Source organism: Protomyctophum bolini, assembly GCF_963924005.1.
Source record: "Protomyctophum bolini genome assembly, chromosome: 7".
Lineage (NCBI taxonomy): Eukaryota > Metazoa > Chordata > Actinopteri > Myctophiformes > Myctophidae > Protomyctophum > Protomyctophum bolini.
Window position 1 is genome coordinate 18,104,502 of NC_137868.1, and position 17,766 is coordinate 18,122,267.

A 17,766-nucleotide genomic window follows, 5' to 3' on the forward strand; every position below is an offset into this window, starting at 1 on the left:
AGTTCCCTTCTGCTATAGTTCTTGTTTTTTTCTGACGTTAAAGATGTAAAACATTGATACTGTGATTATACTACAAGGAAGATTATTTTCAAAAAAGTGTACAGAAAGTGTTAAAATTGTTTTATGTGGCCACAGCCGCCACACCCACCAGTTCATTAAGTATACCTGGTTTTCACCTTAGCCCCACCCACCTGAACTTAAGTCTCGCCCACAGCTGTTGTATAATAATGGCGGAGGGGTTAGGGGAGGGGATGATGTTATGATGTCACTAAAGTGGTGGTATTTCGATTTGGCCTTTTGACTCAAAGGCTTTCAGCTTTTCAGTAAGAAACCAAAAATTCACAGGGAAGACATTTGAATATTATAACCACACATGGGGGTCTATTAGAGTAATGTTAAGTCCATTGCCACATACAAAACAGAAAACTCCATCTTTAAGCTTGTAGAACTTATTTTAATTGATTTATTATCATTATTATTTTTACATTAAGCCTATATTGACATACCAGAAATAGGTACATTATACCAGGTTGAAAGCTGTTCCAACTTGTTCCAGTCTTGATGGTGTTGTTTGGTGTTGTTGTATGTCCTCCAGAATGATGTCCCTCCATACGAGTCTCGCATCACCAGCGCCAAGCTGCTCATGGAGAGTGAAGAGTATGAGGTACTGTACACATGTGTGCTGTCGAGTGGGCTTTGAGTGTGGGCACTCGTGTGTGTGTGTGTGTGTGTGCGGGGGGGGAAGTGCTTCTCTCCCGGCTAAATAGCACAGAAGGTCGGAGCAGGTCTTTATCCCAGCCAGAGGTCAGCTCAATGATACAGGACTGGTATTTTCAGAGAGAGAGTGAGATAATGTGGCAGTTGATACAGTATCACGACCGCTTGTGTTAGAATGGACCCTGGCTCTTAGTGACTTGAATGTATTTGCCCTACAAGCCTACAGTGTCCTGTTAAAACAGTTTGACTGCATAACCTGCGTTCCACGCTATTTAATCCATTTGTTTTATGTGTTATACCTCAGTTTTTTAATAATTAAAAATAAATAGCGGATTTGTCACGGACCTGGTGACGAGGCCGTCGCGTTATGGTGACGTAACCGGAAATCGACCCGTGCACTGGGCTGCAAGGGCTTCTGGGAAAATGAGTTCAATGCAAGTGAACGGTGGTTTTGACTGGGTTCCTCGAGCCCCTACTGCTTGTTGTTCTTCCGCATCACCACGGTGGATTTTCTTATTTACATTTTTTACTATATTATTGGAAACACCAGTGGTTCTCAAAGTGGGGTCCAGGTCAGTGTTACTTCTGACAGAAAATTCAGATTTCGTCTTAGTCTTTTGAATAACACACCATTTAGTCGAGCAAGTCGAGACTTTTAGTCTTAGACATACCCTGTCCGTGACGAGTGTATAACTCAGAGGGTACAGATGGAAGTTATGGGGGTCCACTGTGAGAATCACTGTCACACACTAAATAGAACATAGAAATAGAACCTTAAGTAAGTAGGTCGGGGAGGCTTATTGTCATTGTCAGCCAAAGCACAGGAGTCTCGCTGTTTGGATTGCTGAGGTGGAGCGCAATACCCACCATCAGTTCCCAGTACTTACCGCACATCTTGCCGCACCCAAGACTGACGTGCTACTTATTCGCTGAGTTGGCCGTGCCCGGGTTCTAACCCATGACCTTGTGGTCAAGAGGCGAGTGAGCTACCCGCACACAGAGCCTTAATTAGTATAATAATTGGTACGACCTGTGTAGGAAGTGATGCTGCTCCAATATGGCTGGAAACCGGTTGGGGAGGGCGATCTTTGCTGCTGCAACGGTGACTCCTACGGGCTGGGGTGGTGTCTATCAGCAGGGGTGTTGAACATCACTAGATCCTCCCGGTGGGGGCTCCTCACTGGCAGGTGAGTAGCACTTATCAGTGGCAACACAGAATAATTAATGAATTGGCATACTGACTAAATTGGAATAATAAAGAAAAAAAGTGATGAAAATAATTGGCTACTCTCAATTTTCCACACAATAATTGTTGTCACTGTACCACGTGCCAAAGCAATAAAACCTCACAGTCTGCAATCATAATTAATGTTTCTTAAATGAACACAGACAGAAAAGTGTCTGTACTCGATCATCTCCTGAATGACTCAATTTGAATATATTGTACATAGTTGTGATTTTAGGAATGCAGTCAATGCACGCACAGTGTGTTGTGTTGTGTTTAATCTGAACCCACTCTGCTGGAAAGTTTCACATTTATTAACTGACAGCAAATGAGAACGAGGCCTTTTCTGTCTCTCTCTCTCTCTCACACACACACACACACACACACACACACACACGTCACACACACACACACACACACACACACACACACACACACACACACACACACACACACACACACACACACAGACGCACAGCTTGCTCACATAAAATTATGTTTGTGTGAGAGGGTAGGTGGATGTGCGGTGTTGTGTTTCTGAGGGAGATGTATGTGTATGTATGTGTGTTTTAACGTGCTGACACAGTGAGTCGGATGAAGACAAACGAGGTGTCAGAAACTGTGGAGCGAGACACTGTCATTTTACTGATATACCTGACAGCCCCGTCTCCACGCACGCGCGCACACACACGCGCACACACACACACACACACACACACACACACACACACACACACACACACACACACACACACACACACACACACACACACACACACACACACACACACACACCATACATATCAGCTTCTATCTCACTATGGATGGCAGAAGCAGCAGAAGTTGTCGGAGCCACAAAAATAGAAAGGGAAGTAGGAGAGAGATTTATATCCGTCTTCATTCTTATATCTGTCATTATTACAATCTGTCTAGCAATATCTTACTATCTCACTGAATCGCTAACTAGCCCACTAACTGACTTGTTAATTAGCTCACTAACTAGCTCACAAACCCGCTAATTTGCTTACTACCTTGTTGACTAACCCGTTAATTGGCTCACTAACTACCACACTCACTCACTCACTAGCTTGCTGACTGACCCACTAATCATCTCACTACTTAAAGCTGCTATAAGCAATAATATGTCAACATTTTAATGACTATTTTTATTTATTTCTTTTTGGTATTCAGACAGCCACTGAAGTCTGCTTCAAAAGTATCAGTAAGTTTATTTTATATTGCAGTGAAATGCTTGGGGAGTGGGACTCCCTCCCACGGGAATACTGGGAGAGGATGGAGAGAGGACAGGACAGAGGGCAGGAGAGCAGGAGAGGGAGTGAAGGAGTGTTTGTGCGGGGGCTATCAGAACAAACCGATCGACGTGCAACACAAGTGTAGCCTACGAGCGCACGCACGCATGCATGCATGCACAGACACAGACACACTCAACACAGACATTCAGCGGGCGTGGAAGGGCAGATTCAGAGACAGAGAGAGAGAAGGCTCTATGTTGTCCTCTTTAATTCAGTACAGGTGAAAAACAGCCAGGGACTGGAGCTCATTTATAACAGCCAGCGTATGAGGGTGTGCACACGCCTGCATGTGTTTGTGCGAGTGTGTGTGCATGGGCACACATGCACGCACGTGTAATCTGCAGGCAATTTTTGTATAACAGAATCACTTTAGCGCAGCGAGCTAGCACAGACACAAGGAAAGACAAATGACTCTACAAGCGGGGGCAGGCCCGTATCTCTCCCTCTCACACGCGCGTACACACACAGTGTCGTATGTACATAAATAAATCCCGAAGCTGTCAGAGACTTGTGCTACGGGAGAGAGAAAGAGACCGAGAGAGAGCAGAGGAGTTCTCTGCTAAATATAAGGACACAATGGCAACGTGCTATTGAGTGACAACACACAGTCTGTCAGCTGCCATGACAACCCCACCAGCTGAGTGAAAAGCTGAGCAGGTGTCATGGCACACTGTTGATGTGCCTTTGTGTGTTAGACTGAAGTAGCAGTGTGTGTACCAACCAGGTGTGTGTGTGTGTGTGTGTGTGTGTGTGTGTGACTGTGTGACTGTGTGTGTGTGTGTGTGTGTGTGTGTGTGTGTGTGTGTGTGTGTGTGTGTGTGGGCAAAAGCAAGTGCTTTTGAGTGTCTGTCTTTGTGAGGACCAGAGGTCATCAGAAAGACGAGTAAAATTGCGGAGGACATGAAGGTTAAGGATAGAATTAGTGGCCACACACACCTACAATTATGAATATAATAACTAATATTCAATAAGTTGAGGTGCTTTTCTGTGACTGTGGAGTCTGTTCTCCTTTACGGCTGTGAATGCAGGTCACTGACACCTGCCCTACTACATAAGCCCCTTGATGGGTGCTACACCGGAATGCCACGTGTGGCACTGAACATCAAACACCGGCTGCCGGGCGTGGCTGCACAAATAACTTTGGGGCAGGCCTGTCATCTCGTCAGCAGTCTCGGTGCACCCGCTTCGAATGTTATGCATAGAATAGGCGTTATTATATATTGTGACGGATTCGAAGAGGGTGCAGGTTGTACTGCTGGGGCAGATCGGCGTGTGCACACATCCACCTGGGTGACGGCAGACTGCTGGGCGAGTGCTGTCACTTTGGCTTCGGATCAACGTTGACCAAGAAATGCACAATGAAAAACGGGTACGGATAAGGGTTCATGGCCATAGCCAGGGTTCATGGCCATATATAGCGTGTCTTGGAGACGTGACTAGACGTGATAGCACAGTGTGACCATATATGGGGACATTCCAGCATGGGGATTGTGAGTGACAGATTGAGTGATTTAGATGTTGTGACAAAAGCAAGGTTTCATAGTTAACTTCGGTCACAATTATTTTGGATGTTGTACGGTCCTTAGTCCTTAGATTAGGGACTGAACATTGTGATTGCGATTAGAGCTTCCAAGTATAGGAGGTAGTGTTGAGTAATATAGCGAGGTCTTCAATATAAAATATTTAAAGATACGACTTTTACTTTTTTCAGTGACATCTGATTTGTGCGTGCGTACTGTATGTGTCTGTGAGAGAGAGAGAGAAAGAGTTGTGTCCCTGGCAGGAATCGGTCATGCATTATTCTTTGTTTGTCGTTTCATCAGTCCTTAGTTAATGAAGCACTGCACACATATTCAAAGCATAATTGGCCTCAGCAATCTATTAACTCACCTCACACATAAACATGCACACAAACACAGACGGACAGACAGACAGACAGAGGTGGCCGCTCTCTTAACGAGGTGCACTCAATTAACCTGACATTCCCTCAGTCTCCCCTGGCAACGGACCTCGTTCATCACCACGGGGACCAGCTTTGCTTGATGAGAAGGGAGAGCACAAAATGTGATGGAACATCAGGAGAGACCGTAGGATCTAATGGCACAACCATTAAGGATGCATCACTGTGCGTGTGGGTGGGTGCGTTCAGTGTCAATGCGTCTGGTTTTATGTGTGCTACATGTGCATCTGTGTGCACGCATGCGTTTGATTACAGATACGTGTATAGATGTAAATGTGCATAATTGTGTGTGTGTGTGTGTGTGTGGGGGGGGGGGGGGGGGGGGGCGGCATGTGTAATTTGCTGCTCTTGACCTTCTCTGTGGGTGACTGGCTAACAGTCACCTCCAACCCTGGAAGGACAAAAATCAATAAATCAGCCAAGGGAGTACACACACACACACACACACACACACACACACACACACACACACACACACACACACACACACACACACACACACACACTGATAATGGAAGGCTGAGGTAAGTCAACCACAGTCTGCTGTATTGAAACAACACACGGCCACAGAGGTCGACCTCCACATCACCTACTAGCTACTACTATAGGTGAAGTTAAATGGATTGACACACAACACACGTCCTTGGCAGTCAATGAGTAAAGCAAGCTCTTATTTGAGATACTGTATGCTGCTGATGCACCTTTTATGACTTGCTGTTCAGTGTGTGTGTGTGTGTGTGTGTGAGTGTGAGAGACATCATTTCTGCCTGTTTTTGCTGTCCTGTGATCTAAGCTACTTATAACAGCGGGACGATGTTTGTTCCAGAGATCATTTTCATGACATTTATGACATTTATGACAAAAAGCCTAATTTACCAAGGCATCCTGCTATTACTTATTTTTATCGGCTGTTGTGGACAATATGTGGCATTAGTAGCTTGGAATAACATCAAGCTCTATAGAAAGTTGATGTTTAAAGGTATGTGTTGTCAAAACAGGGCGCAATTATGAATAGAGGTTATGTGCATGCATAAAGTGAATGGCAAATCCAGTGGCAAAGCGACAGGAAAAGTGAGTTTAACGTTGTTTAATGCAATCAGATAGGACTTTTCTGATTGGATGCATGGACTGTCAAGGCCAGAAAGTAGTTTTTGCAACTCAGTATAGGCATTCCTGCTAGTGATGCACCAAATATTCGGCCGCAGAAAATATTTGACAGAAAATGGCAAAAAATACATTTTCGGCCTATTCGGTTTTGGCCCGAATAGGCAGAAAATATATCACCGAATAGTGTAATTAACGGTGCCAGAGATTAGCTGGTAACAAACGGACGGACACACACACACTCACACACACATGGACAGAGTGCAAAACATACTCTCTCCCCATGCCTTCGGCCTGGTGGAGACAATGACTGCGGGAATGCCCACTAGGAGATTTGTATCACCCAGAGTCCCCGCTGTTCGCCCGCTGTTAAAACATAGGGTTAATTAGGACAAACATTAGGGGTGTAAATCTCCAGCTTCATCATGATATGAAGCCATATTAATTATTCAGGTAATCAATCAATCTTTTCCAATATACACATTAAGTCACAATATAGACAGTAAGGTTGTGTGATTTAGCGTTTGATACGAGATGATATCTTATACCTGGCTAAAAGGGATGTTCCGTTTATATCCCATAAACAAGCAGCCAAATGACCCGTCATAACTTATCTCTTATCACTGAATTTGATTATTAGAGCAATTTAAGTGACTAGCTAACAGTCACTGTCAAGAGCCTGTTGTTTACATGTACTTCAGATGAGTTATGGTCAGCATGAAAACAGTGAGTGGGGTAGTGAGCAATGTAGAGAATTGTCAATATCTCAGCACTGATAAGGTGGGCTAGCACTATCGATAGCTACATATTGAACTGCATTAGTGAACGACTGTGTGTGTGTGTTTGTGTGTGCACGAGCATGCGCGCGCGTGTGAGTGTGTTGTTTGTGTTCATGCAGTTTTGTCTCATAGAAAGTTGAAACCGGGAAAGATCTGCGTTATTTAAATGTTTAGTTTGTATTTGTTTTGTACGAAACTGTCAATATATTTAGTCAGTCATCATAGCTCAGTTTTTATTATGTTTCTATTTAGTTTTCATCTGTGCAAAAAGGTAGTCAACGAAATCAAAAACACTAGTGCAGTGTCTATTGAAGCTGTGCACGTGGATGTGTTGTATTGAAGCTGGACAGTGTAGATGCAAATGCAGTGGAGCAGGTTAACAAGGGCCATGGAGCGTGGTGGCCCTAGCGACCATCGACCGGCCGCTAAGCACCCACGCGCATGACTATCGATGGACACGTCTGTTGTCTTGTTGCTATCGACGACGGCATCCACAGGACACTGGCCTCCGCGACACTTATCAGACCCCACTGATCAGCTACATTGATCTTGTGTGCGTGTGTGTGTGTGTGTGTGTGTGTGTGTGTGTGTGTGTGTGTGTGTGTGTGTGTGTGTGCGTGTGAATCCCATTTGAATCTTTGTTGATTAATTTGTGTGCGTGTGTGTCACATCATTCAGTGCACACTTGTAAAGGAAATTAAGAAGTTGATGATAATGGTTTGTCAATAATGTATAAATTATGACCCTCTCTACCTCATCACCCTCTCTGTCTCTTTTATGGCTTTCTCTTCCTTTCTTTTTTATCAGTCTCTCTTCTTTCCCAATTCAGTTCATTGCACTTTAGTGGTTTGATCGTCCCATGAGCAGTATATCTAAAATGTGTTTGTGTAAAGGCAAACTATTATCTAGAGTAAATAATAATGTCTCTCTTTCACCCCCCACCCCTCTCTCTCTCCTGCTTTTCTCTGTTTCCCTGCCTCTGTCGAATTACCTCTCTTTATGATTCTCTTCTGGTCTCTCTGTCTGTCTCTCTCTGTCTTCTCTATTCATTCCCCATGTCTCTTTCTCACTCCTCTCTGTCTGTGTCTTTTCCCTTCATTCCCCCTGTCTCTTTCTCACTCTCCTCTTTTGTCGGTCAGATGGCAGTGGATGTGTTGGAGTGTCTACTGGAGGAGGATGACGAGGTTGTGCAGGTGAGTGATGAAAAGCCCATCTTAAGACAGGACTAATACCGTGCAACAGTGATTCTCAAAGTTGTTAATTTCAAGGACCACCCCATAACTCAGAGTTACAGACCTGTTAGAGTGCATTTGGAACCCCCTTCAATGTAGCCTGAGGGTATCTGGACCCCACTTTGAGAACCACTGCAGTACAACACTGGCACAGGCAGAGAAGTGAATGTTCAAGAGGTTTTATTCTCAAAACCCACACTGGGAAAACATAACAAGGAACTTCAAATATACTACTAGAAGACACAAACTAGAACTATAACCACATCATATATGTCGACGAATTGACAAAGTGGTGAACACACTGGGGCATACAGTATAGACAAAGACTAACTAGACACAGGTGAACTGAAGCAGACAATCCACACTGGGATAGGCTAAAGCTAAAGGCTCATACATAGTCTGGATTTTCGGTGGTTAGGTGACCACCGAACTACAACATGACGTCACGAGCCGCGGTGAAGAGCAAACCACCGCTCCAGCCCTTCTCTCTGTTTTTACTCACCACCGCGCAACGTTATTTCAGCTCCGGTGGTCAGCTCACCACCGGAGCGGTGGTCACCTCATCACCGAAAATCCAGACTATGAATAAGCCTTAACAGGTAAACAGAACACAAGTGACTGGGGTTACAATAATACAGGGAGGTGAGACACGACAGGTAGTCTTGCGTTACCAGACTGTTGCCTCCGCAATTTCCAAACGCTTCATCATACAGTCTGGGCCAACGGAAGAGCTGTCATGAGTATACTATAAAGCGGGAGTGGAGCCTCCTCGCCACTTCCGTTTCGTCTTTACAGTCACGCACATTTATCCTAATATGAATAGAAAACATCTAAGCATACAGTATATAGCTTGTTGTGAACGGAAATGGCAGCTTCCGTTACTCAGCTCATGGGGGCTATAGGTCCAGACTCTATATAGCATTCTGTTACTCAGCTCATGGGGGCTATAGGTCCAGACTCTATATAGCATTCTGTTACTCAGCTCATGGGGGCTATAGGTCCAGACTCTATATAGCATTCCGTTACTCAGCTCATGGGGGCTATAGGTCCAGACTCTATATAGCATTCTGTTACTCAGCTCATGGGGGCTATAGGTCCAGACTCTATATAGCATTCTGTTACTCAGCTCATGGGGGCTATAGGTCCAGACTCTATATAGCATTCCGTTACTCAGCTCATGGGGGCTATATATAGGTCCAGACTCTACAGTATATAGCATTCTGTTACTCAGCTCATGGGGGCTATAGGTCCAGACTCTATATAGCATTCTGTTACTCAGCTCATGGGGGCTATAGGTCCAGACTCTACAGTATATAGCATTCTGTTACTCAGCTCATGGGGGCTATAGGTCCAGACTCTACAGTATATAGCATTCTGTTACTCAGCTCATGGGGGCTATAGGTCCAGACTCTACAGTATATAGCATTCTGTTACTCAGCTCATGGGGGCTATAGGTCCAGACTCTTATAGCATACGGAGATTGTGGAATAGTTGTCTGGCTACGCAAGACTACATGACAGGTAACAGCAAACAAGACAGACAGGAAAGACACGGCAGGTAGCAGCAAACAAGACAGACAGGAGATAACAGAAAAATACTACAAAATAATATGTACTGGGAAAACAACAAACTACCAGAACACTGAAACAGAACAAGAATACAAGTAAAAGTCAAAAAATTAATAAACACATTCAAAGTCCAAGGACAGTATATCACAAATATATGAATGATACTTTCTACTGCACAGTAAAAGCCTTTGTTAAATTAACAGAGTTTAATTAACACTCAAGATTGTGCTGTGTAAGGTTAGTTATACTGGTACTGTTGATAGTACTACTATACTGATAATTTAGATTACTTTATGTACGTATAACAACACAAAGTGCTTCTACTACCATAAAGCCGCAAACAAGACAAATTAGGTAGTTATTTTAATAGAATAATTAAATCGAAAAAAGCCATCGTTGCCACCATGCACTAAAACGAGAGAATAGCAGCAATATAAAGTCAATTAAAAAATGTACTAAAATAAATAGCATCCAATAGCATGACAAACAGTCATAAAATCAAGAAAAATCATGGCTCATCATTAAAAAATCATCATCGATGTCAGGGAATGCTGAAGACAGTAGACCTTATAAATATTGGTTCACAGTACACCAATAGCACACCGTTAACAGAAAATAAAACATTCAGGAGAGAGAACTCCATACAAGACAAACAAGTGAAATTGGAAGTGATGACACAAACAAATAAGCAGACTTTTTTTCAGGGCTGGAATCTTTTTTTTCATTTTCACACAAAAAAACGTGATCGGGACATCCCTAGTATCAATATTATATCCATATCATGAGATTAGACTGGATATTTTCTGTGATTATTTGGGATATTGTGCCATTGTGATATGGCATAACTTTTCTATAAAAATATAAATATCGGATTGGGAAAAATCGGTGTCAGCAGATAGTCAAAATCAAATGATCGGAACCGGATCGGGAGCAAACAACGTGATTGGGACATCCCTATAGTTACAACCCTATGAAATGAAATCAATCATGCTAAAACAGAAGGCTGCAAAGCTCCATAGAAGGAGAAGTCTTTGAGACAAGCGTCCTGAATTGAGTGTTCTGCTGCAGTGGTCCAATCTCAGTGGTACAAAAGTAAAACAAGCAGCATATGGCGCTGCATACGGAGCTCTGAGCAGCATTCTTTCTACCAGCTTTCTTGCAGCCTTGCGCAATATGCTTGTTACATTCTAATCAAAGGAATGTCCTTCATTTCTATAACAGTTTGCAGCCTTGTGCAATATGCTTGTTACATTCTGATCAAAGGAATGTCTTTTATAATGTCCCTCACAGGATTGATGGATGGATGGATTGGACAAACCTGGTCTTTACACTCAAAATGCATTGCACATGTTGTGAACGTTTTGCATGACACCATTGCACGGCAAAATATAAAATATGGCTCAGGGGGTTAATCAGAGAAGTAGATTATAAAACAACAATATTTTTTCCTTGTTGGGACGGTTTCATATCGTTCAGTTCAAGGATAATCCTCGCAATTCTATTCCGAGTGTATTTCAAGTGATGGAAAAAAGAGTCAAGTTAAAAAAAATCAGATCTTGTATGCTCCCAAGGATCTTCATCAAGTTTACGGTTTCATATCATCCCACAGTAGACAACTCATAATGCTGTTGAACATACACACTACGGTTTCATATCATCCCACAGGAGACAACTCATAATGCTGTTGAACATACACACTACGGTTTCATATCATCCCACAGGAGACAACTCATAATGCTGTTGAACATACACACTACGGTTTCATATCATCCCACAGGAGACAACTCATAATGCTGTTGAACATACACACTACGGTTTCATATCATCCCACAGGAGACAACTCATAATGCTGTTGAACATACACACTAGTCTAGTTTACGGTTTCATATCATCCCACAGGAGACCACTCATAATGCTGTTGAACATACACACTAGTCTAGTTTACGGTTTCATATCATCCCACAGGAGACAACTCATAATGCTGTTGAACATACACACTAGTCTAGTTTACGGTTTCATATCATCCCACAGGAGACTACTCATAATGCTGTTGAACATACTAGTCACACTAGTCTTTGAAATATAGATTAAAGCTCCATATATATTTCTGTCGTGTATCGATATATAAATCAGGCATTTTGGACTGCCCTACCGAATACCGATTCACACATACAGTACTGTACTGTATGTGTCACCTGGAACCCAGACTGAGGCGCTTGTTCATTGTTTTTGTTTTGTTTTTCACTTTGCTTCTCTCTCTGGCTATCATCCTGCTGGAACCGGACTTCCAAACATCACATATTACGTAGGCAAGTCAGGAAGTGACTCAGAATTTTACATTGGAAGGCTTTGTCCCTCCCCCGCCCACTGACCTTTACATTGAAAGCCACCGGTCCCGCCCCGCCCTGCCCACCAATCAGAAGCCGTGGTGCCTCGGTGGCCGCGACAGGCCCTTTCAAACAGGATGAAAGCCAGACAGAGGTTTGACAAACGCTGAACGAGCGCCTTCGTCTGAATTCCAGTCTATACTGCACGTAGTTTACTAGCATAAAAGAGGAGACATGTTTTTCCTCTGGTTGGCGTCACTCATTTTAACCTCGTATAGCTTTACTCCTTCTGCTTCCACTGATTGCAATTTGAAAATCCTCACACTGGGCTGTCAATTCGGCAGGTTTTAGGATGGATCTGTGTAATGTGTAATCTGGAAGACGTTGGCGCTGCTTGGCTCCTCTGGCTTTTGCATTTCTAGCGTATCTGTCTCCCAAGAACTGATGATCCTCCTAAACTAAGTCGGCATAGTAGGAGTGTGTGGGATTTGTGTGTGTGTGTGTGTGTGTGTGTGTGTGTGTGTGTGTGTGTGTGTGTGTGTGTGTGTGCGTGTGTGCGTGTGTGCGTACGTGCGTGCGAGTGCGAGAGAAAGTCTGTCTTTTTGGTTATTTCTTTCTGCATTTTTATGCGTTATTTCTTAGATAGGAGAGTGAAGAGAGACAGCAAACCAAGAGCAGGGAAAAAGGAGAGAGATGCGAAAAAGGACGGGGGTCGGATTGGAACCCGGGCCTCGTGCGCTCACTGGGAGCACACTATGTGGACTGTGGTCACTGTGCACAATGGATCACTCTTTGATGTGTCGTCAGGCTTATTACTGATCCAAGAATAATACCACAGCTCAGCCTGTCGCTAAACACTTCTGCAGAGCCACACTGCTGTGTGTGACTGTGTGTGTTTGCTGCATATACATATGCACAAACATAAGTCTTATCTTTACTGCTCTGTGGTATATGCGCGCACACACACACACACACACACACACACACACACACACACACACACACACACACACACACACACACACACAGTCTGTTTGAGAGTTACATGCAGTGTTAAGAGAGTTAGCTGGTTCCCAGATTGGCAGTGAGCACTGACATCCAGCAGGAAACGAACAGTCTATAGCTATAGACCTGGACAGTAACATGCTGTCTGCTGTTTGCCTCTCTCTCTCTCTCTCTCTCTCTCTCTCTCTCTCTCTCTCTCTCGCTCTCTCTCTCTCTCAGGCTTATCTCTTCCTCCTACACACCCACCTCACCTGACAGATTGAGAGCAGTCTTTGAACTTTTAATCCTGACGCATAGCTGTCACACACACACACACACACACACACACACACACACACACACAGGTCAAAAATTGCCGATTTGCTCGTCCACACATGACGTAAATTCTCCATTCATTGACAATGTGAATTTGTGCTTTGTGTAAGAAGGAAAATCTACAATAATAGCTGAATGTATATAGGGGCTAGCGCCCCTCAAAAAAGAAAGAAAAAATAAAACACTGGCACAACATATTTTCATATGGGGGTCCGCGACCTTAAAATTGCCCCTCAAGGAACAATGAGGTTTGTTGGACTTGGACCCAACTTTGAGAACCACTCTCACATACTGTACATAGTACATACTGTTGCTTTGAGGTTAATGATTTCATGCTTGGGGCAACAATGTCAGTGGTTGCGTGATGACTGCCTGGGAGTCCAGGATGAAACCCACAGTATGACAAGAATGTAGAACACACCAATTCACGCTGGTCCTCCATAAGCTCCATGACCTCCCAGTGCTGCTCATTATTACGTCAGCCCATTGCTGTAAAATCCATCGTTCGTTCTCATACAGTTAGGGTTTTAACAAGGGGATTATACCTTGGGTATAACAAAGGAAATCATACCTTTCAAACCCTGAAATCAAGTTAAAATGTCACAATAACACAACCCTGCCTGTGGGCAGCTCAGCTGAGACAAAGGGAGACATCTCTCACCTTGCATTAATTGTCATGCCGTGTCGTCTGGGATGGCTTTGGACCAGACATTAGTACATGAAAAGAAAGTGTGAATCTCTATTTTACCATTCAGGGTGTTTCTGATTTTATACAGTATGGGACTCTCTAAAACTGTGGGTCAATATAAAAAAATATTAACTCATTGTATAGTTCTGAATCTGTACTTTCATAAAAATGTAATTATTCCTCATTAGTCATGTTGCACACTTTCCTGTCTCTTCCTCTCTCTCCCCGTCTCTTAATGGTATCAGATACACACTCTCTCACTCTCGCTCTCTCTCTCTCTCTCTAGCTCTCTCTCCCCCACCCACACACACACACATTCCTCTCGTTCCACTCCTACTTTTTATGTTAATGATGTCAGAAACACACGCACGCACACACTCGGTCTGTCTGCCTCTTTTTCTGTCTGTCTGTCTTTCTCAGATGTCAGAATCATCATTCTGTATTCAATGCATTAGATGAGTTCTTAACATCTAACTTGTTGTTTCTTGTAAACAGCCAAAAAGAGTATTTTCTTCTTCAAACCTCTTGTTACTGTTGCATAACACCATATGGAGCTCTGATGTGCGTTCAGGTATAGGCCTGTCGACTGACTCGACTACCAGTCAATAATATTGACAGGCACATACTGTACACACATTTACTGTACATTGTATGCATGTGTGGATGGATGAATGATTGATGATGCACATGTGTTTTGAAGTGTGTCTGCATTGTCAGGTGTGTTTAGAAGTGCATGTGTCCTCTGAAGTTCTTAATTAACTGTCTAATCACATCCATCTGTGCCACGTCGTGCAGCGGGAAGTTAGAGTTCTCTCTTTCATAAGCACTTTTCAAAGACATGTTCCAACAAAGACACCTTGAAAGGCAGTTTGATCTCGCACTCTCTCTCTCACTTTCCATACAGACTTTGTGTTCTCTCTCTCTCTGTTTGTCTACCTCAATGTCTCTGGCTCACTTTTTGTATTTCTGTCTGTCTCTCTCTCTCTCTCTCTCTCTCTCTGTCTCTCGCTCTCTCTCTCTCGCTCTCTTTATTGTTACACCTTGTGTACTGCAGGTACATAAGAGTAAAACTTATTTTAGTTTGGCTTCCTTCAGACAATGCGGCAGCATATAGGTAATAATAATAATACTAAAACCGTAAAAAAAAGAGTGGAAAAAGAGCAAAAAAAGAGGACATCTGTGTATGTAAATGTGCATATAATGTTGGTATTATATACAGCATTGAGGGGGTTCCAAATGGACCCTTAAGGTTTAACTCTGAGAGTGTGCAAATGGAACCAAACAGAGCCCGGGTCAGGGGTAGACAGCCATGAGGTTCCCAGTTTGATCCCCAGAATTAGTGTCAAAGTGCCCTTGCTTGGCCTTTCCTTCTTCAGTGATCCTAGGCCGGTTTCGCGCATGCGCAGTGTTCACCTCTTTACAGGCGGACTAAAAAGCTGAATAACTCTAAATCTACGGAGCTCTACATGGTTTTGACAAAACGCACAATGTTCGGAGGTCTTTTCTGATTGTCCGTTGATCCCGATTAGAACATTGGCGCTTTCAAGGATGGCCTCATTTTAGCTCGCTAGCATTAACGCTGATTATTTAGCATCTAACATGGACGCCCAAACCGGACGTGCATCCCTTTTTGACTATTTTGAAAATATTTTTTGAATAGTTCAAATAGCCAATCTACAAGCTCACAACGTGTCGATGTAGATCGGCTGGTTGAATAATTTTTTAATATTTTCAAAATAGTAAAAAATAAAAAAGGCAAAGAAGTTTAGACATAAGGGGTATAGCTTGGCGAAAATGGGGCCCCTATAGACTGTTGGGCACATGGAGTGAACATCCGGTTAGGTAGTTAGTGGTGTTCTGAGACTACCAAGAGTCAACAGAGGACCAGGGAACCATACAAACACACATAATGGTTATTATTCTGGTAACGCTGTGATTGGTACGCTGGAGAATTAAATGGGAGAGGTGCATGGAGGAATAAATAAGATTCCCCAGGCAAGCTGTCCTCACAGTGTGTGGTGTGGTAATGGTGAATTGAGCGTGGCGGTGTGTGTGTGTGTGTGTGTGTGTGTGTGTGTGTGTGTGTGTGTGCATGCGCGTGCGTGAGTGTTTGAGTGTGTGTGTTAGCTAAACGTTTGATTTGCCAGAGGTGCCTCTCCATCTGGTCTCTGCCCTTCATAAATAATGAATAGAGCTAACAGCCGTCTGTCTTCTTTCTCTCGCTTCTCTCTTTATCTATTTATCTCCTCTCTCCCTCTCTCTTTCTCTCTCTTTCTCCTCTTTCTTTCCTTCCCTCTCTCTTTTTCTTTCTCTCTGCTCTCCATTCTTTCTCCTTCTCTTCTCTTTCCCCCACGTTTCTTCTCTGTCCCGCTGTCTCTCTCCGCGCCTCGACAGCAGGAGGTTTGATCTCCGCCCTTGCAGGACAGATAAGGAGGCGCATGCCCACATGGTGCCTCAAATGTACAATGCACCTGCTGAAGTGTGTGTGTGTTTGTGTGTGTGTGCACGCACCCACGTGTTGAAGGCATATAGTTATAATATATCGCCTCCTGCTAATCACTTCAATGGAAGTTGCTCAGTGGCGTTTTGAAGCCATAGAAGAACGACAAAGTCTTCCGGGTAGTACCCCTTGAGTGTTGATATGATTGGTTGGCTCCTATCGTCGTACCCCTCGCGCTGTTCTTGTGGTACCGCTGCGTCACGTCTACGTCACAAATACATTTTTCATAAATTTAACCGGGGGCCTAGCCCACCTGCAGTACCAGGTTTAAATTTAACCGGGGGCCTAGCCCACCTGCAGTACCAGGTTTAAATTTAACCGGGGGCCCAGCCCACCTGCAGTACCAGGTTTTGAGCAGACGGCTCCAACGTTGCCCAGCCATTCTGAGGGCTTGATTGAAGGTGTGATAGTGTTTGATGCTGAGAACAAGCCAACTACTCACACAGTAAAATCCTGGGTGTTGGTTTTACTTATTTGCAGTGCAGAGAGAACCACAGCAATAGGTCCATGCATTGTACTCTTTAAAGCAGAATGGTGTACCCGACAGCAACGATAATGTGTCTGCTGGGGGGACTTGAACCACTTAAACTCTTAAGTTATTATAATGTGTTGACTGGCATGATCCCACAGAGTTGTTTGTGAAAGTATCCGCTCACAATGCGTTGTAACTTGTAAGCTTTTGGATCTCTTACTTTTGATTAATGTTTTCCCCAGAATGGGGACGCTAGGGTTTAAGTGGTTAGCCACTTAATCCTATTATACAAATACAATAGCTGCTCAACAACCTCACAACATGTGGGCTGTGAGCTTGTAGAGCTGCTTTTTTCGGCCACTGTTCGCATATTTCCTGTTATGACATTCTCAGAATGTATGGACACTAGGGTTCATGTGTTTAATCAGATCAATTGGACGGCAGTGGCTCAGGAGGTACAATAGAGTGGCCATCTGGTGATCAGAAAGCCCTCGGGTCAGTCCTCGGCTACTCCAGGCTTCGTGTTGTCTGGTTAAGTCAGTGTCCCTGAGCAGGACACTT

The 17,766-nt window shown here is 43.7% G+C and overlaps 1 protein-coding gene across 1 annotated transcript in view; it reads left to right on the plus strand.

The window, feature by feature from the left end:
- Nucleotides 1-17,766, plus strand: part of LOC308318165 (uncharacterized protein) — a 54,539-nt gene that overhangs the window by 13,244 nt on the left and 23,529 nt on the right. Inside the window, exons 8-9 of the mRNA XM_080767593.1 lie at nt 596-664; nt 8,238-8,291. Of these exons, the coding sequence (XP_080623719.1) occupies nt 596-664; nt 8,238-8,291 (123 nt within the window). The remainder of the gene's footprint in view (nt 1-595; nt 665-8,237; nt 8,292-17,766) is intronic.